General features: G+C 41.7%; 1 protein-coding gene across 1 annotated transcript in view; it reads left to right on the top strand.

Annotated features, from left to right (window-relative positions):
• Positions 1–21,739, top strand: part of HACD2 (3-hydroxyacyl-CoA dehydratase 2) — a 107,124-nt gene that overhangs the window by 17,652 nt on the left and 67,733 nt on the right. The window contains exon 3 of the mRNA XM_064291549.1: positions 4,020–4,038. Within this exon, the coding sequence (XP_064147619.1) occupies positions 4,020–4,038 (19 nt within the window). The remainder of the gene's footprint in view (positions 1–4,019; positions 4,039–21,739) is intronic.

Genomic DNA, 21,739 nt, shown 5'->3' with positions numbered 1-21,739 from the left:
ATTTGTTGGTTAACTTAGAAAAATAACTTTCTTGGTGCCAATCGTAGAAATTTTGTCAGGAAAGATGGTTCCAAACAATCTGTTGTCCACAGTGACCTTCAACATTCAGGCTAAATTTTTTTGCAACTTACTGCAAGTAGGTAGAAATGGAAAGGGCTCAGGAGAGAAGTATGTGACACATTTCCCAGGAGAGATTTGGAATATGGCAAGCCCTCTTCATTTTTCCAGTGAGGTATCCTTATTCCAGTAAAGTGATTCTCAGTGGAACTCGTCTAGAGCAGTGCCACCACCACCCCTGGAGTGCATTGTAGAAAATTATAAGGGCATTTTGATTGTCGTAATGAATGGGGATGCTACTGGCTAGATGTCCTGCAGTCATGAGACAGTCCCACTCAATGAAGATTTGTTCTGCACCTCCCAGAAATTTTGTTTTTTTCCCCCAGGCTAGTCCCTCTACCAATATAAATTGGTAGTTTTGGTAGTGCATATTAGTACTGAAAAAAATCTAAATGAGGAGTTAAATGAAAAAATGTGTTGAGTTAGGAGGAGTTTGGTGTATTTTCTGTTTTGGCATAACAAAATACCACAAATTTAGCAGCTTAAACCAAACTAAACCAGTTGCCATTGAGTCATTTCTAACGCATAGTGACCCTATATGACAGAGTGGAACTGCCCCATAGGGTTTCCAAGGGGCGGCTGGTGGATTTAAACGGCCGATCTTTCGGTCAGCAGCCAAGCCCTTAACCACTGCGCCGTCAGGGACCAGCAGCTTGAAACAACACGAATTGATCAGCTCAGAGTTCTGTAGGTCAGAAACTGAGCCCGGCTGGTTTATCTGCTTGGGGTCTCATGAGACCAAAATCAAGTTGTCAGCTGGGCTGGGCTCCTATTTGGTGGCTCTGTGGAAGAATCTTCTTCCAAGTGCAACTCATTGGCAGAATCCATTTCCTTGTGGTTATAGATCTGAAGTCCCTGTTTCCTTGCTAGCTGTCAGCTCCTAGCTCCTCGAGGCAGCTCACCACTCCTTGCATGTGGCCCCTCTATCTTCAAAGCCAACAGTTCCTCATTTTTCAAATTTCTCTGACTCCGCCTTCTGCCAACAGAGGGAGAAAACTCCCCTGCTTGGGTAAGGCCCATCCATATAATCTCTGACTCTGAAAATCAGTTAACTTGGGACTGTAATTACTTCTGCAGAATCCTTACACAGCAGTGCCTGGATTAGTACTTGATTGAATGATCAAGGACAGGAATCTTTACAGGTCTGCCTGCTGCAGTTGATATGAAGAGGGAAGGTTAATGAAGTAAAGATCCTATCTCAAAATAATTGAGTCATTTATTCACTGCGCACATTTTGTTCTGTTAAAATCTTACAGCATTTCCAACTTGCATATTTATTTGGAAAGCCTTGCAGAGTGGTTACTGCAAAAGCAATGAGACTGACTGGAAATACGTAACAGCTGATTTGAGGTTTATGTTCAGCCTTATCGAATTAGTGGAGACACATGAAGAGCAGGCGTCTCATTGGATTTCTTTAATCTGTTCTAATATTTCATCGAGTGTGTGTGTGTGTGTAATGATAAAGGAAATGTAGGTTGTGAAATTGAAATTTTATATTCAGTTAGTGTAGTTTTTCAGTTTTATCTTAAAACTACCCCTTATCTATTACACAACTGCTTTATTGCTTCTTGAATTTCTGAGTTTTCTTGTTTTTTATTTTGCCCAACCCATCTTCTATATCCAAGGTCTTTGTACATACTAGACACTGATTATATGTCTCAGTGAGATTTCAAGGAGGAGGATAGGTTGTCTGTGATATTTTCTTCCTACCCTGTGCCATGACATAACCTAGGGGTTTATTTTGACACCACACTTGTAAGATCTAGCTCATTTGTGTTAATTTCCTATTCCCTCATTTTCTCTACTTTGACTGTCATTTACCTTGCCATATTACTCTGGCTTCAGTTAAGGTTAGTACCCCATTTCTTATGACAAGTTATTACTTGTCTTAATGCTCTCTTTTATTCTAATGTTGGTCTCTACCTCTGTCTGCTCTTTTATGAGCTTGTCCCCATAGTGGCTTCTGATGTTCTTACTTTTAAATTCAAACTTATTCATCATAAATTGGTACATGTACTTGAATGCTTCATTATATTATTATGTCCCCAAGCATTTATATATTGAAACAAATATTTTTTTAAATACTTTCTTTTTATTTCTCCTTTAAATATCAGTTAGGGCATTATGTTTAGTTTTTTAATTTTGTGTAGGTAGGTTATATCACCTATGTTTCAGGGTAGTAAAGGAGACGATATAAAATACATTAATAAAAAAAGGGGTGTTGGGTCTGATAGGATGGAGAACTAGCATTTTATCATGCAAAGAAGACGCGATCATCCTTAAGGCTATATTTCCTTTCCTGCTGTGTCCTGGGGTTGATCAGCAACCTGGATATCTTGACGCGTATATGGATATAATAGATTTTCTGTCCACGTACCATCATCTGTCATCCTATCTCAAAGAATGCTTATCATTCGTGTCTTTCATTCCTTGTTTTAATCTAAATATATATACCTTTTTGTTTTTCTCAACTTCTTAGCCAGAGGTTCAGCTTATCTTGGAGTATTCACACATTTGAGATTCTAGCTGTGTTTTCCTTTGAAGAAGATTCTAAAATTTGCAGTATGATGATTCTTTTGTTCTCTTTAATCAGTTAGTGGTAAATTTGCACAGCTTAGTTTTTCATCCAAAGTGCTCCCCCCCCCGAAAAAAAAGTAGTGAAATAGTTTTTAAGCACAGACTCTTATTAGGCATGTTGTAGATAAGCTGTCTTGTCAAGTCCTCGCCTCTGTACATAAAGTAATAAGTAATGTACAATGAAATAATATAAGAAACAGTGGTTCTTGATCTTGACTCCATTACTATCTTGGGCAAGTTGTGGAGCTTCTCTGAGTCTTGGTTTCCTCATCTGCAAGTAGAAATAATATCTGCTCTACCTATTTGCTAGGGTTATTGTTAGGACCAAACAACACTGACTGCTAGAGAAACGTTCAGTTCTAAAATGCACTATAATACCTGTTAGGTCTTAATCATCTAGAAAAGTTTTGGTCATTAAATGGATCTTGTAGACGACTTCAAATTACCTTTTTTTTTCACTACCAATGTTAAAGCAATGCTGTGTGAAAGGTGGGTTGGAAGGGGGTTTAGAAGAGCCTAATTGGCCAGTTGACTGGCTATTGAGACCTCCCACTGGAGAGGAGGTGACAGTCTCACCCAAGGCACTGGAAATAAAAATGGGGAAGACAGATGCTGGAAGCTTTGGCTAGACTTAGAAACCAGTTGGATTTAGGGATGAAGAGAAAGGGAGACCCCAAGAGACTGGGAGTTTGGTGATCAGGAGGCACAGCAGGCAAAAAGGAAGGAAAGGTGGGTATGCGTCCAGTTGTGACACGCCATGTTTGAGCTGCTGCTGGTACAACTAGACAGACCTGTCCAAAGGTGGTTTGGAATCTGGGCCTAGAGCTCAAAGAGATCTAGTTTTGGAGATTAGACCAGGGAACACCCCTTAGTGAGATCGTAGAATAAGACAGGATGGGAACCAGGCTGGAGCTTTGAAGAATGAATTTCTACATCGAAGGGGCTATCAGGCAAGAAGGGCCAACAAAGGCTCTTCTCACCCCTGTCCCATAGTCCCATAGTGACAGTGCTGTAGAATGTGGGACTTTGCTGTATACTTATTGCTCTTACAAGTTTATGTATTTAAAAAAGAGGTCCTTGGAGTCATAAACTAACCGATGAGATTTAATCCTTAGGAAATCTATAGACACACAAACTGAAATGAAAAAACAAACAAAAAACAAGAATTTACATTTTGTGAAATAGCCTGTAGCCAGTTTTTAAAATGGAATGTTAGTTTTTAAAATTTAATACTGCTCTAACCTTTCGGAAAGGTTAGCTTTATGACTAAAACTATAATGTTATCGATCCTTACTAATGCTTCTCTTCCTTCTTTTTTTCTTTAGATTTTACACTGCGCAGTAGGTAAGTATGGAGTTTTTCCCCTATTATGTACAGTGAATTCTGTTCTTTTTTTTCAGTCATAGATTATGGGCTTGATTCTCAGTCAATACTGAGAAAACAAAACCATTTAATCATCATGTATAAAAGTGCTCAGATCAGAATGGCTTTTGTTTTCTAAAATCATCAATACTACGTAGGTGTTAACACTTCTTGTTACAGGGGTAATGGAGAAACACTAGCATATTTGTAAAAACGTGACTGGGGGTTCTGGTGCTGGGCTATGTTGAAACCCCTCTCTGTGATCATATAGATTCTTCTTCCTCATCTTTAAAATGGGAGTAAGCCATAGATTCCCTGCCTCCCAGGTAACTATTTAATGTATGCCAGAGGGATTGGAAAAGTGTAAGTAACAAGGATTATACACATGTAAGCGATTTCTACTACAACAGATACAGCGTGGTTCCTTTTTCTCTTTGGTGGGAGAGTCATCAGGTTCTGCCCTGGAACTGAGACATAAGCTTCTAGTCTGGGAGACTGTTGTAGTTAGTTGCTGTCAAGTCAATTCCAACTCGTGGTGATCCAGTGTGTGCAGAGTAAAACTGCTCTATAGGGTTTTCAACGGCTGTGACTTTCGGAAGCAGATCTAGACCCGTCCAATTAAATGAAAAGCAAATTTCAAAAGAGCAACAGCCCCTGTAGAGCAAGCACGTAGTGGCCACTGTGGGCTCCAGGCGTGTTTCTCGAAGGAAGATTTGAACTTGATACTCATTCAGAACTACTGAGAACTGTGCATCCAGGCTGTTATGGCCCTGATGAGTTTAATACACAAATTAACTGGATACTTGCTATGTTAAGGACAGTGCCCTTGGCACTGGGAAATTCAGAGATGAGGAGACATAAATTCAGAAGGGCACTGTCTTAGTTATCTAGTGCTGCCGTAATAGAAATACCACAAGTGGGTGGATTTTACAAATAGAAATTTATTTTCTCACAGTTTAGGAGGCTGGAAGTCCGAATTGAGGGCGCCGGCTCTAGGGGAAGGCTTTCTCTCCCTGTCGGCTCATGGGACAAGTCCTCGTCTCTTCAGCTTGTTTCCTGCTTCCTTGGAGGGTCCCCATGTGGCTTGGCATCAACCTTACCCCATCTCTGCTCTGCTCACTTGTTTAACCTCTTTTGTATCCGCCTCAGTAACATAAAGACAACCCATTCCCAAATGGGATTATAACCATGAGCATACATGTTAGGATTTACAACACGTATTTTTGGAGTACATAATTCAATCCAGAAGAGACACATAGGTAGAAACACAGCCAACTGTCTGCCATGGGTCTGGTAGAGATTACAGTGATACTTGGCTCCATTAATTTTAAGGAAGACAAAGCATCTTCATTACAAAGAGGTGCATTCCTGCTATTTTCCCACTTGAAAGAATGTCTACCATTGGGGTTTTCTTACTGGGGATTCAGGGATGGTGTTCAGGGATTCCCCCCACCCCGAAATTATTTGCAGAATTTTGTCTGCATGTTTCTATGTTTATTTTGAGGAGGAGGTATAATTCGTAGCTTTCATTAGATTCTCAGAGGAGTGTGTAATGTTTGAACAATAGAATTGAAAGAGGCCTGGAGACTCGCCTCTCACATGATCTGCTTTCACGGCGAAGGCTAAGTGGCCCGGCCCTGTCACACAGCTCATACGTGGTGGAACCTAGTTGGGAGCCAAGTCAGTCTGACTCCAGAGTCTGCCCGACTGCTTTTGTTTTATGATGAATGAGTTTGGTTGATGTATAACCTTGCACACATTTCCTTTTTAATCCTTTATCTCCAACTTTGAAATGAAACCTTTTATCCCTTCTTAAATGGTTAAATGAAAAATGAACTTTATGCATAAGCTAGCAGACAAAACCGAAGAAAAAACCCGTTGGCGTGGAGTCAGTCCTGACTCCTGGTGACCCATGTGTTTCAGAGTGGAACTGCTCCGTAGGGCTTTCAATGACTGGGGCCTTTCAGAAGCAGATTGCCAGGCCTTTTTCTCTGCATGCTGCTGGGTGGTTGGGTTTGAACCACCAACCTTTCGGTTAGTAGTTGAGTGCAAACTGTTTGCACTGCATATTTGGCCAGAGAGAGTTCTGAAACCACTTCAGGCCTTCTCCACGTGATTGAACACCATATCCCTATTCTTCCTCCACTCTCTTGGCCTTCAGCTGTCTTATATACAAAGCGTATGTTTTCTGAGCACATGTGCTTTTACTTTAATTAATATTTAATTGTATTTTTAATACCAAAATTCCCATTGTGTGGCTTAGAATTTATTTTCACAACTCTTTACAAAATTTCTACCCCTGGAAATAAAGTTTCTGACAAGTATATTTATTTATTTATACCAAAAAAGCTATTGACTGCCTATCAGGTGGATGCCAGGCATGGTGTTGGGCAGTGGGAATAGAGAGGTGAACAGATGTAGACTTGGTTTCAAGGCACTGCCGTCAGATGGGCCCTGACCTCTAAGATTCGCTGGTAAATTGCACACCTGTAAACTTGTGCCCACGTCACACTCTGATGGTTTGTTGCCAAGTTTGCTTATCCAGCACACTCTGAACTCACCAAGCACTCATTCTGCGTTGTTCATCTTTGTGTCCCCAGGGCCTAGTGTGGTGCCTGGCACATACAGTAGTTACTTAATAAAATTCTTCCTTGTTTCCTCAAGGCCCTTGTTCCATCAATGATTCTCTCTCTTCTGCATCATCACCCTCTGTCAACTACCTTTTCTGGCTCGTATCTACCTCTTCTTTCTCAGCCCACAAAATGCTGAGAGTCCTCCAGCTTAAAAGTAATTTTTAAGCCCATCTTTGACCTACGTTCCCCTCTCGCCACTACATAATTCCTCTCCATCCCTTTCACCAGATTTATGAACAGTTTGCACTCTTTCCATTTCCTCACCCCATTTGTACCTTTAACCCAGCAGCCGGCTTTTGTTCCCTCCCCCACCCTCGCGCCCCACCTACACACACGCTAAAAATCGACCCTTGGTCTAAAGTCAGCAGCAGTTTCTGCAAAATTTCATGAACATGCTTGGAACTTAACTGGACTTCTCAGCTATACAGGACACTACTGATGACTCCCTCCTTGAGATCCTGCCCGTTTAGCTTCCATTATACTTTTTCTTGTCCCTTTGGCTATTTCTTTCCTGTCTTTGGGGGCTTCTCTTTCCCTCTCTGCCCCTTAATTCTGAGTATTTCCAGGGTTCTGTCCTAGCTCACTGCTTTTCTGAGTGAACATGCCTTCTGTGAGTGAGCTCTTCCCTCCTCGGGTGTGGGTGACCTCTTAGATACTCATGACTCCCAGTTCTCTAACTTCAAGCCACCCCTGCATTCCAGACTCAAGACCCACTGTCCACTGACCTCCTTGGGTCTACTCCTAGATGCACACAGGTCCTCCTCAGTGTGGCCTAGACTTCCAGACTTGTCCTGCCTCCCGCAGTCTCTTTCTTGTGGCTACCACCAGCCACTCAGTCCCTCAGCTTAGACCTGGGGCGCAGCATTGGTGCACCCTCTCCCTTACCCACGCCCCCAAAGACAGGCAGTCATCAAGTTTTGTCAGTTCTGTTTCCTAAATATTCCTCAAATAGTCTTGAACATTTACTGCGTTCCAGTGGTTTGTGTTTATTCTCTCATTTACTCCCCATCTTACAGTTGATGACGACAAGGCTTAAAAGGTTTTATGTTTTGCCAGAATTTCCAGAACTAGTGAACCCCAGAGCCAGGAGTCAGACCCATGGCCGTGTGGCTCTCAGTCCATCCTTTAATTCAGTTAAAAGATAATTCTAAGCAGGTTATTTCGCTGCCTAAAACCAGCCCTTCAGCGGTTTGATACGTGGCATGATCTGGACCCTGCCCACCTCTGCCGTGCTGCTGCCCTACCTCTTGCCTCTGCATCTGTGCCTGAGCTTTACCCTCTGCCTGGAATGAGCAGCCCACCTTCTGCCGCAGGCTCACTCTTTGCTGTTCATCCTCCAGTAAGTGTCCCTACCACCTGCTGGCTAGATGAGGCACCGGTCCTCACTTTTCTGTGTCATCCTACACCTCACACTGTTACTTCCATGCTGTGTTATAGTCTGTCCTTGTACCTGTATCCCCCACCACCGCACTGAATTTTTTGAGAGCAAGAACTGTTTCTTCCTTGTTATTGATTTCCATAATCCAGTGCCTAACACAGTGGAAGGTGCCTCATGGGAGCTCGGTGAACATTTGGTAATTAACCAAATTCTGCTGAACATTTCCAGAACTTGTTTCAAGATGTTTGTAGTTTCTTGAAAAAATTCATATTAATAAAAGGCTGTTTCTAGCATTCGCCTCAAGGCAATGCTTGTACTTACACAACTTTTTACTTTTAGAATGATGATTTATTTTCCTGTGGCATTCTGAAAGTGTTCACTATCACAACTTGGTCTTTTCGAAACTTATTTCAGAACTCTTGAGATGTCTTTAGTTACATGCTGTTGATTTAAAGTATGGACCTCAGTCACTAGCTGTGTGATTTCCAGGAAGTAATTCAGCTTTTGTGTACCTCCATTTCTTCGTCAGTAAAGAGGGGATAATAATACCTACGTCAGAGGGTTGTTGTGAAAGTTAAATGGAGTAATGCATGAGAAACACTTAGCAGAGTGTCTGGGGCATGGTGATCTTGAATAATAACCCAGTAACTTGGTAGCTGTTAATATTAGCTAAAGCAAGCTAAATGTCATATAATGTCAAAAGGTTTATTCTAAAAAAAAAAAAAAAAAAAGGTTTATTCTGTTCCTTAATGTAATGTTCAGTATTTAGATTTATACAAATTTAACTCTTCTGTGTTTTCATTTTTCTTAAATTACAATTACAGGAGTACGTCTGGACCTCTTATTGTTAGCATGAGTTGGAGTTGCTCGTTGTCCATGATTGTGACAGTGCAACTTGGCAAAAATGACCTCCAGAAACAATAAACTAAAGTTCACATAAGGGCTCGTTCCTGTGAGGAAGTAGGCCTTCTGTCTTTTCGGATGAGTTCCCATGCCTTCCAACTGTTTCCAAGCAGGCTTTTTGTTCTCCATTGATACAGGAGGGACAGGATTTCTCAGATGCTTCCACTGAGCTCTCAACCTAAGATTTGTAGTGCTTTATGCATCGTTTTACTTTATAGAGATGAGAAGGGGAAAAAACCACCTTGGGACATGCCTTTCACTAGACTACAGAGAAAAGTTGTGATCTCTCTGTTCAGTTTGGGTTGAAAGAACTACCTTTCTTTCTCAGTAGTTTTCGAGATTAGATTGTGGAAGAGGCATATGGAAAATGGAGTGGGTTTCCCTTTGTTGGAATGAAATTAGAGACAGACAGACTGGAGCTGAAGACATTCCTCATGAGATACGACCTCATGAGTTCGGTGAACCTTCATGCCTGAAATTATACTGTCATTTGTCATTTGAGAAGTCTTCTTTTGATTTGAAAACTGTAGAACAGATGTCTGCATAGGAGATCAGTCATACCCTGGAGGGCATGGTGTTGAGTAGTGTGTTTGATTTCATCAACAAAGACAGAAGGTCTTCCACGTAGATGTGCTGGATTCAGTGGTTTCAAGCATTTGCTGTATGTGCCAGCTTGCACTCTTATCTCAAACCAATGACTTTTACTTATTTTTCAAAAGTGAATTTCAAGAAATTCACCGTTACCTTGATATTGGTTGATTGTGTGGCTCCAAACTGATGTTATTTGTTAGAAAGAGGTGCCAAGAGGAAAGTAGAGCAGCTGCTGGGGAGACTGAGGACCGGAAGACCCCGTCTTCTCCTAGCAAAAATGTTTTCCTTTCCACCAATTAGAGCTACCTAAGCCCTCCCTTAACTGGCAGCACACACACACCTACCTTTGAGAGGGTCAAGCTCTCAGCAGTTGTTTGCAATGCAGTGTTGTAAAGGAACGACCAGGGCTTATGGTTAAAGCCAGACACAGAACCCACCGAATGGGAGCAGAAGAGAACTCTGGAAGGAGTTACTTTTTCTTGCCTGTGCCCAGTACTCAGGCTTATGGTTGGGCACAGAAACAGAAACTGCTTTCTTTGGTTCTACTTAGCTGACATTTTAAAAATGAACTGTACCAAATAGTAGGGACGAACAGAAAGGGAGTAATTATCAAAATACAAACAGTATAAAAATAGCCAGATTCCCGAAGTACAAGTTTCTGATCCTAAGATCTAGCTCTCTTTTAGTTACCCAGAGCTGGCACAGCTTCATGGGTACCTTGCTGGCTCTCTATCCACTTTATTCTTAGCCATCTCTCCCTTGGGGGACACCATTTTCCTGGCTCCGTCATGAACTTGAGTAAATAAACTTTTTCTTACTCAGACTCCAACATTGCTTTCAGTCTTGGGCATGTTTAGTGAGGGTGAGGGCATGGGGAGGAAGGAGTCCTTTGAGGCTAGCTAGTCTCCACTGCCTAGAAACTTCCAAGGCTCACCCCTGAGGAGCAGTATGGGTGCAGTGGGGAGTTTGGAGGCTGTCAATCAGCCTTTACCTCCAATGCAATCCTGTCTTTGTTATCTATTAAAGTACTGTAGTTTTCCAGTGTCTTGTCAACAAAGCTCTGTATCAGGAGTAGTTTGGAAGGCTTCAAACCATAATCTTTCCCAAGCCAATTAAGCCCTTCAGGCCAGCCTGGTTTAGCCTCCCTCTGCCTTCGCTCTTAGTTCAAGGCTCTTAGCCTCCTGATCTAATTTGGCCTCCTCCCCTCCAAACACCTGTATCTTCTGCTCCTGATAACCAAAGTTTCACCTCCAGTCCTCTGAACAAACCTAGCTTTTTCACACCTCCACAACTTTATGCGTGGTGTTTCTCTGCCTGGAGCACCATCCCTGCTCCGTGGGAAGATACTGAGGTGAAAGGAAGGAAGAGAGAGCACGCTCTTCAGGAGCCCAGAAGTGCCTGAGCAGGGAGGGCGCAAGACTTGGCCAGAGCTCACGCACCCCGCCGGCACCCAGCAAGCACTCAGTAAGTGGTAGCGGCTCTTCCGTTAGTTATTACTGGACAAAACATCATCCCTGAGGGTTTCTGGAAGCCACCTTGTGTCTAGTTGGAGTTCAGAAGGCAAAGAAAGGCACGATGAGAGCCTAGATTAAGGAATTTGACACTCTTCCGCCCTGGCAGGAACAGGTAGGGGTTTGATTTGAATGGAAACCTGTTACTGAGATACTTAAAATATCTCTGAAAGATAAACATTAGCTTGCTGCCCTGTCAGTCAGGAGCCAACCTAAGGCAAATCCCATTAGAAACACTACCAGCTATGTTACAAAGTGGGCATCCTCCCTGGGCCTCAGTTTTCATGTCTGAAAAGCTAGTGGGTTGGGCTAGATAATAGATGATCTCTGACATTCTTTACACAGTCTGTGAAACTGTGAAACTAACTATAATGTTGCTTTAGAGAAGAAAGTCAGTGATCTGAGCAGTCGAATAACAGGAGAATATGCTAGCTATTTAAATGTGCCTGTTGCTGTTAGTTGGCAGAGAGTCGGCTCTCACTCGTGGCCGTCCCGTGTGCCTAGGCAGCGTCTCTGAAGTAGTCCAGTTGTAGTACACTTTTCCTTCTCGTGCATTTGTGGAAATCAGAAGGCAGAATTGGGAGTTAATAGACAATCTTTTCTATGCTATACATTTGCCTGTGGTTATCACTAGGTGGTGCACTTGTGCTAGTGAGGAGAATTTCTCTTGGCATTTACATCAGCCCAAGGACAACTAATAAAAACAGCGACCCATCAGTAACTGAAACTGAGGAATGAGCAAGTCAGCCCACGAAGAGAGAAATGGATGTTCTCCTCTTGTCTGATGAGTTGGTCATCGGTGTTTAAAGTGATGAGGACGCGGAGCTTTGCGTTACCCCAAAGGAGATTATCTGATAAATATTTCCTAACTACAGGGACAAGGTGTCTTTAAAATTAACAACGAGATCAATTTGCTTAATTAGAAAGGGTGCTCTATTTCAGAAACTTTCTGATGAGATGGTTTGTGACAGCCTGAAGTCTGTTAACTGTCCACTTAAATCCCTGGCTTCAGAAGCAAGATTACTCCGGTGAACCCGGAAACACCATCTAGTGACCGAGTTTGGGTAAATTCCATTGAACTAAAAAGTGAAAGCTTGAGACTTCTTTTGGCCGAAGAGTTGAATGGTTAAATAATGCATTAAGATAATAAAGGAAGCATGAAAGCTTAGGAATATTTGTGTGATAGTGCATGTCTTCTTATACTTCTCTAGCGGTTTCCTGGGAGAAGGTTTTTTTTTTGTTTTTATAGTGAACATCTTTCCACTATTTCTTTTTTTAATAACAGTTCCTACTCCAGTGTGTTCTGTCACTTAGCAATATGTGTTTAAGATGCATCTATGTCTTTGCTTGACTCGATAGCTCATTCTCTTTTATTTCTGAATAGTGCTCCATCACGTGGACGGACCACAGTTTGTTTATCCATTCGCCTGTTGGGGGACATCTTGGCTGCTTCCACTTGGGAACGATTGTGAATAAAGCTCCTATAAACATTTATGTGCAGGTCTTATATGGACACAAAAACAGCTTTGCTTTTTCATGTCAGTTGAGTAAATGCCTGGGAGCACAACTGCTGGGTCGTATGGTACGACTAAGCAGCCCTGGTGGCACAGTAGTTAAGCACTAGGCTGCTAACTGAAAGGTTGGTGGTTTGAACCCCCCCAGTGGCTCTACGGGAGAAGGACCTGGCGATCAGCTCCCATAAAGATTACAGCCTAGAAAACCTTCTGGGGCGGTTCTGCTGTCACGTGGGGTTGCTGTGAATCGGAGTCGACTCCGTGGCACCTAACTATGACAACGTGGTAAACTATGTTTGGGTTTGTAAGAGGCCACTTCGCTGTCTTCCACAGTGACTGTACCATGCATTGTGCATTCCCATCTGCAGTGACTGAGAGTTCTTACTCTACCACATCCTCACCAGCAATTACTTCTGTCACCTTTTTTTTTTAGCCACACTAACAGGTGTGTAAGGTCCCTGGGTTGTGCGAATGGTTTGCACTCGACCACTAACCTAAGGGTTGGCAGTTTGAACGCCGCCGGCAGTGCCATGGGAGAAAGGCCTGATGGTCTGCCTCTGTAATGATTACAGGCAAGACAACCCTGTGGAGCAGTTCCACTCTGTAACACGTGGGGTCATCGTGAGTCGGAATCAACTTGACGGCAGTGGGTTTGATTTTTGGAATAGATGTGTAGCGGCATCTTGTTGTTTTAATTTGCTTTTCGCTGATGACAAGGACAAATTATGTTGAGCATCTTTTGATATACTTTCTTGTCAACTGTATATCTTCTTTTCTGAAGTGTCTGTTCAGATTTCTTGCCCATTTTTAATTGAGTCATTTGTTTTCTTTTTCAGTTTTAAGAGTTTTTTCTATATTTTAGACAAATCCTTTATCAGATAAGTGTTTTGCAAATATTTCCTCTCAGATGTGGCTTGTCTTCATTTTTTTCAGCAGTGTAGTTTGCAGAGCAGCAGTACTTGATGAAGTCCAACTTACCAGTTTTTTCCCTCATGGATCATGCTTTTAGTGTTGCATGTAAAAACTCATCACCAAACCTGAGGTCACATTGATTTTCTCCTAGACATTTTATCGTTTTGGATTTTTCAGTGTGGTGCAGTAAATTACTTAATATGACCCTTCTAACCATAGGCTTTGTAACTCCCACCAAATGTCTGGGTGGGACTATGCAAATCAGTTGCCTGTGACCACCAAGGGATTGGATAGCTTGTTAATAATGTAAACAAGGTTCATGGCACCCTTGTGGGGTTGGGACCATGTATATAAGGTGTATGGAACTCTAACAAGGGGATTGGTCAGTTTTGCCATCCCACTCGTCTTAAAATGAGCCATCTCACAGTCAGAGGTGGGGGACATCACTACCGCCAAGAAACAGGAGACGGGAGTAGAGTACAGCCTTTGGACCTGGGATCACTGTGCCGAGAATCTCCTAGACCCAGGAGAGCTGTAACACTAGAGACAGCGAGATGATGATAAGTAGCAGCAGAGAAACTGTAGCAGCAGAGGCAGCAGAACTAGGAGACCGGCAGGGCACTGTGTGGTGAGCTTCCAGGCCCATGGAGCAAGAAAGCTGAGCACCTTCAGGCAGGAGGTTTGCTGGCGCAGTGAGGTGCCTCTGGGCACTTATTGGTGGCGCGAAAGAGCTTTGTAACACTTCCCTGAGCAGGGCAGAGGCCAAGGTAAGGGTCCAAGGGCCGGAGAGAGGCCTGCCTTTGGGCCTGGCTGAGAAGAGGCTGTCCTGATTGAAGAACTGTAGCCTAAATTGTAACCTCTGAGTTCTGTTTGGCAACGAATCATTGAACCCAGCAGAGAAGTAGAGAGTGCCACGGGGAGGAATGTCAGAATTGCTAAAAAGTTTGGAGAGAGGAGCCATGTTTGACCTCTGCCTCTTAGGAATCAGCCTTGGGCTGTTGATGGTGATAATGACTCTCCTCTCCCCTTATAAAGTTAGACGATGAGGTCAGATGCCTCTACAGTGGCATTTTTACATTCAGTTAGGTCTGTTATCCATTTTGAGCTAATTTTTATGAAAGGTGGCAAGTCTGTGTCTAGGTTCATTTTTATTTCTTATGTATGGACATCCAGTTGTTCCAGCAGCATTTGTTGAAAAGGCTGTTCTTTCTCCATTGAATTGCCGTTATGCCTTTGTCAAAGACCAGTTGATTGTGTTTGTGTGAGTTTATTTCTGGGCTCTCTGTCCTTTTCCATTGATCTATATGTCTGTTCTTTTGCCAGTACGACACAGTCTTGATTACTGCAGTTTTATAGTAGGTCTTAAAGTCAGATAGTGTAATTCCTCCAACTTTGTTCTTCAGTGTTGTGTGGATTGACTTAGGTCTTTTGCCTTTCCACATAAGCTTTAGAATGAATTTATCGGTATTAGTTTGCTGGGATTTTGTTTGGGTTGTGTCGAATCTATAGATCAAGTTGGGAAGAATTGACATCTGAACAATAATGAGTCTTTCAGTGTTCCAGGTGAAGGAACATGGGCTGTCTCTCCATTTATTTAGCTCTTTGACTTCTTTTATCAGTGTCTTGAGGTTATCTGCATACAGATCCTGTACCTCTTCCATTAGATTTATACCTAAGAATTTTTTTCTTTTATGTTACTATAAATGGTGTGTTTTTTTGTTTTGTTTTGTTTTTTTAATTTCAAATCCTAGGTCTGCATTGCTAGTATATAAGAAAGCAGGCGACTTTGTATATTGGCCTTATACCTGCAACCTTCTTAGTTCCCAAAATTTTGGGGGGGACTTTTTTTTTATTGTTCTTACTGCTCACCAGGAAGAAGACCAGAGTAAAAGCAGTGAGCCAGAACTTCATATATATTTGCATCAATTCTCCAAGCCCACCAGGTCCCATGGGGGTGACACAGGTGGGCCTAGGTGGATGCTTGCACATGCAGTGGGCTGTGTTACAGGAGAGGAGCTCTGAGCTTGCAGCATCTACTGCTTTTATAGTATATAGAAGCAAGCTTGCTTTTTGTCTTAGAGACTTTATATTATTGCTCAAGGTTGCTTGCTGCAAACACAACCCTAAGAAATGAGCTGAGTAAAGAGTGATCAGGGCTGCCTTTTTGGCATGCCCAGTAGGAATATACAGGGACACTTAGACCGGTGGCAGAGTAGGTTCTCAGGAAGGGCTAGCGGACACAGAATTCCCTGAGTCAATACATGTTTAAAACTTCTTCTATAGCCTTGATATTTGCAGGACAGATTTACTGGGCACAAAATTGTTAGTTCATACTTTATTCCTTTGAATTTCTTGAAAATACTGCTCCATTACTGCCTTGCTTTTATGTCCCACTTGGGAAATCTGATGCCAACCTAATTATTTTAGCCTTTTTAAAAAGTTAGCCTTTTTGCCTGAGAACCCTGAGGATTTTTTCCTTTACATTTAAAGTCTCATGATTTGACTAGACTACATCTCAAAGTTGACTATTGCAGGACAGTTTTCCCAGGTGCCCAGGAGGCCCTTTCAAAATGTAGATTCAGGCCTGGAAAGCTTTATTGGGTTGTCGTTTTACATTTTAGTTCTGCTTCATTATTCTGTTTTTCTTTTTCAGGGACTCTAAATATGTGTATGTTGGATCTTCTTTGCCTGCCTTCTCTTTCAATCCCTTTCTCTCTGTTCTTTTTTACTTCTTTATCTCATTTTTACTGTCTTGATGTTTTGATTCCTTTCTTTAATGTCCTTTATTAAGTTTTTATTTGAATCAATTCTCCCTTGGATACTTCAAAATTTAGCCTGTATTTCTAATATGATTTTGTCTTTTTCTTCCTTTTTTTTTTCCTGAATTCGGTCAATTTTTGTTTCACTTCTACCTACTTTTTGTCCATTTCTGTTCTTAGTTTTTTTAATTTGTGGTTAAAAATATTTTTATACATCCCAAAATACTTAATTCAGTTTGGAGTATTGTGTTAAAGGTTTTGTGATTGGCTTTGGAAGTAATTTTGATTAGTTAATATATTTTATCCTCTTTTTTCTTTTCTTTTGACAGTAGTTTTGTATAGTTGTAAATTGCTTTTATCTATTCATTTTGTGGACAGAGTTGGAAGTTTGGGTTTTTTTTTTACAAGATTCCTAGCTTGAGGATACTCTTGTATGTCAACGTAGCAGTGTTATCTCTTTAATAGATGGCTTTTTGCTTGGGGTAGGGGGTCAGTGGAGGCAAGACTTGTTTAGTTCTTTTGTGTTGTTAGGTGCCATCGAGTCTATTTTGACTCATAGTAACCCATGTGACAGAGCAGAACTGCCCCATAGAGTAATCTCTTCAGAAGCAGATCACCTAGTTTTTCTCCCACAGAACTGCTGGGTGGGTTCCCACTAGCAATGTTTTGTTTAGACCCTAAGCACTTAACTCTTTGCACCATCAGGTCTCCTGAATTCTGAATTTGCTTCTGTCTCTTTTCCCCTACACCATCTGGTCACCAGAGGGCACCTCTTCCTTCCTTTTATCCCCTTTTCCCGCAGAAACAGTGCCTTTTCAAGGTTGCCTCTTGAGTCTCACAGACTGGAGTGTCTTCGCTGTGCTCTGGTGGACAAGGGTCCCCTTTTCAGTGTTTTTGCACTTATAGTGGACTTTCTCTTGGGATTGTAGTTCACGATTAGGCCCTGTGCTCCTCTCTCCTCTTCCATGCCTTTTCTGCAGACTCTCCTCATTTTCCACAATGGTTTGCAATGGAAGCTCCAGAGATAGCTCTGTTGGGATTTGGTGTCTATTTTTCTACTTACCGATAACTTGAGCCTGTAGCTGTCTATGCCTTTTAGTTGTGTAAGTGTATAGATTTTGAATGGTTTTATTTGCTATTGTTGATCTGTGTAGATTTTTGGGGGTGTATACTATAAAAAAAAAAAAAAAAACTAGTTTTTTTTTTTATAGTAGTCAGTTATATAGATACATTGTGATTCTTTAACCAGCTCCCTATGTGTTGAATATAGTTTTAAAATGTGTAAATTATAATCACACCTGTAGTTAAATCTTTGCACACCTGTGATTAGTCCCTATGGATAATTCCTAAAAATATCAAATTTTAGGGCTTTTACTAAATGCATATTGTCCAGTTGCTCTCCAGAAAACCTGCAAGCATTTATTGGGTTTCTGCTGGGTGGCAGACACTGCTCTGAGCACTGAGGATGCAAAAATCAGCAAGACCCAGTCCCCGTTCTCCAGCCAAGGAAACAAACACAGAGCACATAGAGACAGTGTGACCAATGTTTTACCAGAAGGATAAGTTCAAAGAGCCATGGGAGCACAGAGGGGGAGGTGACAGTGCTTTTTGGAACCCTTCTCCATTGTAAACAAACTCATCTCCTTCTTCAGAGAATCATTCTTTAGTTTTCTAACCTTAATGGAAACCTGAAACACACAAGGTGAGGCTATTCACTCTTTCACGCCCACCAGTCTCTGCTCTAGCTGCCTTCCTATGCCTTAGGCCACCCACCTGTCGCTTAGATTCTTTCATGGGCTCTTCTTTCTCCACATGTTCTTAAGTGTTGGTGGTGTTCCTTGGGCTTTGGCCATTAGCCTTCTTGTCTTCCCTTATCCAGTCTCTGTGGGGGACCTCATCTTGCCTTCCCCATGGCTTCATTGGCTCCCATATATTCACTTCTGGGCTACATCTCTCTCCTGAGTTTTAGTCCCAGCTGCCCACTTAGACATCTCCACTCGGTTGCCCTGCAAACACCACAAACTTTTGTACAAAACTTAACTCATCATTTACCCCACTAGAAAAACCAGGTGTCGTCGAGTCATTTCCCTCTCATCGTGATCCCACGTGTGTCAGGGTAGAACTGTGCTACATAAGGTTTTCAATGGCTGATTTTTCAGAAGTAGATCACTAGGCCTTTCTTCCAAGGTGCCTTTGGGTGGACTCAAACCTCCAACCTTTCAGTTAGCAGCCAAGAGCATTAATCATGTGCATCATGCTCTTTCTTCAGTTCTCTGGATCTCTGTTAATGGCATCGGCAGCTTCTATCTCGTTACCTAATCAAGAGACCTGGGTGTCAGCCTTGACTCCTCCCCTTCTTTGCCTTTTTCAGTGTTTGCTCTGTTTCTCTCTCTGCCTCTTTTCCATTGTGTTTTTCTGCCTCTCTCTGTTTTTATTGTACCCCTCTTTTTCCTCCTGCTTGCCTTTTCTTCTTCCCCTCTTTCTTTTCATATTTGCTCATTTTCTCTATTTCGTCTTCCTCCCCCATTTGTACCCTCTGTATTCCCTTTTCTCTGGCTTTCTTCGGTTCTCACTGCCCAAGTATCAGTCCTGACCATGCCCCTATTATCCTTCTTTAGGGAATTTGAATTTGGGTGGTATAGCTTGAAGCCAGAGTATGATTTCTAAAGCCTGAAATAGGGGAGGAGTGAGATGGGCAAAGCATAAAATACTTAATAGCCTGGAGACAGACTCACTATTTTCTCCTTTTCCCTTCTCCCCCAAGTGGTAGACCAGTATTTTGTCTTCTGAGCATACGTGGGTTCCCCATTGACAGCTCTGAGATACTTTGAAGGCCATACACAGTTATAACTTTGATACAGGAAACACCTCCAGAAAGCCTCAAACCTGATAAAAGGGACCTAAATGATCAGGAGTGGGGATTTTAAAGAAGTATCATCAGCCAGTGAGCATCAGCTAATCTTGGTGTTTTTGATGGTGGCTCTTTTTCACAGCCTTCTTGAGATTTGGTTCGTTTTAGCTTTTATCCCAGTTGTAGCCTTGAGAAACATGACTAATAATTCCAGGAGGCATTTGAGTTGAATAAAGAATGTTTTGAACTCCTAAGTTGTTCTGTTAATGACAGCTGCTCAGAAAGGAATCAAGAGTCTATAAATAATGGCAGCTTAGCTCCCTGAATAGACTGTTGGGAATCAAATAGATAGCTTGTTCTTATAGATATTTTTTTTTTTTTTTGGAGCTAGAATATATGATTTCTTTATTGATTTATAAGAAAAGAGAAAAAGCAAAGGGTTTGTGGCAATTTGAATAAGGAAGACTGAAGAAGAATTGCTGCCATTGAATTACGGTGTTGGCGAAAAATATTTTGGTTAAAGCCTAAGCTCTACCTCTCGAAGGGAGGAGCCCTGATGGCACAGTGGTTAAGAGCTCAACTACTAACCAAAAGATCGGCAGTCCAAATCTGCCAGCTGCTACTTGAGAAGGCTGTGGGGCAGTTCTTCTCTGTCCTATAGGGTCGCTGTGAGTCAGAATCGACTCCACGGCAGCGGGTTTCTCCAAGGGAGGAGTATCAAAGGCATATTTTAAAGCCATCACAGCTTTGTTTACCTGGTATTCTCCTTCCTATAGTTGGAGCCAAGGAGCCTTAGTGGTGCAGTGGTTAAGAGCTTGGCTGCTAACCAAAAGGTCGGCAGTTTGAACCAACTAGCTGCTCCATGGGAGAAAGATTTGGCAGTCTGCTCCCGTAAAGATTACAGCCTTGGAAATCCTATGGAAAAATTCTACTCTGTACTATAGGATCAGTATGAGTTGAAGTCTACTCAGTGGCAATGGGTTTTTTTTTTTTTTTTGTATTGTTGAAGCCAGGATAGCTCAATAGTTATAAGCATAGACTCTGAAGCTAGACCATCCGAGTTTGAATTCCGGTTCCACCACTTATTTGATGTGTAACTTAGCACAAGTTACTTGCCTTCTTTGACCTCGGTTTTCTCCTCTATACACTGAGGAAAATAATAGCACCTATGTCATAGGAGTTTGTGAGAAGTACATTAGTTAATATAAGTGAAGAATGTAGAACCATGCTTGATGTGTAGAATGTTCTCAATAAATGTTAGCTTTTAGTAGTTGTATTGTTGTAGTTGGAGCAAAAATATTTCCTAATTTACTTCTCCCTTTATTTCTGTGTAACCTAAAGTAATGCTTGGTTTAACAAATGCCACCTAGTACAGAGTTGCTGGTCATCTGAGAGAGTCCTTTAGAAGTTTTGCCCCGGGATTACACGGTAGTAGCAACGTTGAGCACAGATTCCACCTTCATTACAGTAGTGTGTAAGGAATACTCTGACGCAGAGAAGGCTATTGCCTAAACTTTATAGGAACATGTGATCTGTGTTCATTATTCTTAAGTTTCACTCACTTATTTTATTCAGCCTATAAATATTTTTTAAACTTCTTTGGAGTTTAAGCAAAGTGATTCTTCACTGTATTTACTCTGAGGGATTAAGTGAAATACATTATTTCCTAGCTCTCTGAGTTTATCTCCTTTCATGTAACAATTTTGTCTACCATCTGTGGTTGATTTGCTTGGATGGTTAGAGAATGGTGCTTATGGGTGAGAAGTTTCTCCTTAAAGTAATCTGGTGGGTGGGAGAAAGCAACCATAATTCCAACACTTACAAAGGAAGATGATTTATTAAAGGGCAACCCACTATTCATAATACTTAAATATTTTCACTAAATGCTGCATTTGTGTTTGCTAGATCTTGACCTGGCATTAAGTTGCCACATTCTTGGCTCTTGAAAGATGTTTTTAAAAGATGCTTGTGAATACCACATGTCAAAATTGGAAAAGAGGGCAGCTTTTTTGTTTTGTTTTGTCTTTGGACATAGTATTCTAGTGATGGAGCCCTGGTGGCGCAGTGGTTTAAGAGCTTGGTTGCTAACCGAAAGGTCTGCAGTTTGAATCTACCAACTGCTCCTTGGAAACCCTGTAGGGCAGTTTTATTTTGTCCTATAGGGTTGCTATGAGTCGGAATCGACTCAAAGGCAGTGGGTTTGATTTTTTTGCTTGTTTGTTTTCATATACTAGTGATTTTTTTTTTTTTTTGAGATTTGAACTCCATTTTAAAGATGATTCAGAAAATTATCAGCCAGAAGAAATCATTGTTCATTCTAAATTTCTACCATCTTCTTTCTTTTTGATGCCATTAGTTTTTGTGCCTGTAAAATGTAATTGAAATAGCCTCTTTTTGAAAGTGCTATCTGCTGTTGCGTTCTGATATAGTTTGACCTCTTAAGTACACCCAAGTTCCCTTTCTGGGTTGATTTTCTGAGCTGTAAAAGGAAGTGTGTATAAGTAGAATTGCGTCTTGCTGTGCATGCCTGGATCCTGACAACTGTGGCTTTAACCCATAGGGACTTATTTTTCCTGTGTGACAAGAAGTGTGTGTCACACCATCCTTAGTGTGTGACTCTGTGCTTGTGTC

The sequence above is a fragment of the Loxodonta africana genome, chromosome 1, assembly GCF_030014295.1.
Source record: "Loxodonta africana isolate mLoxAfr1 chromosome 1, mLoxAfr1.hap2, whole genome shotgun sequence".
Taxonomy (NCBI): Eukaryota; Metazoa; Chordata; class Mammalia; order Proboscidea; family Elephantidae; genus Loxodonta; species Loxodonta africana.
Note: the sequence above shows the minus strand (reverse complement) of the source record. Positions and strands in the feature narration are given on the sequence as shown.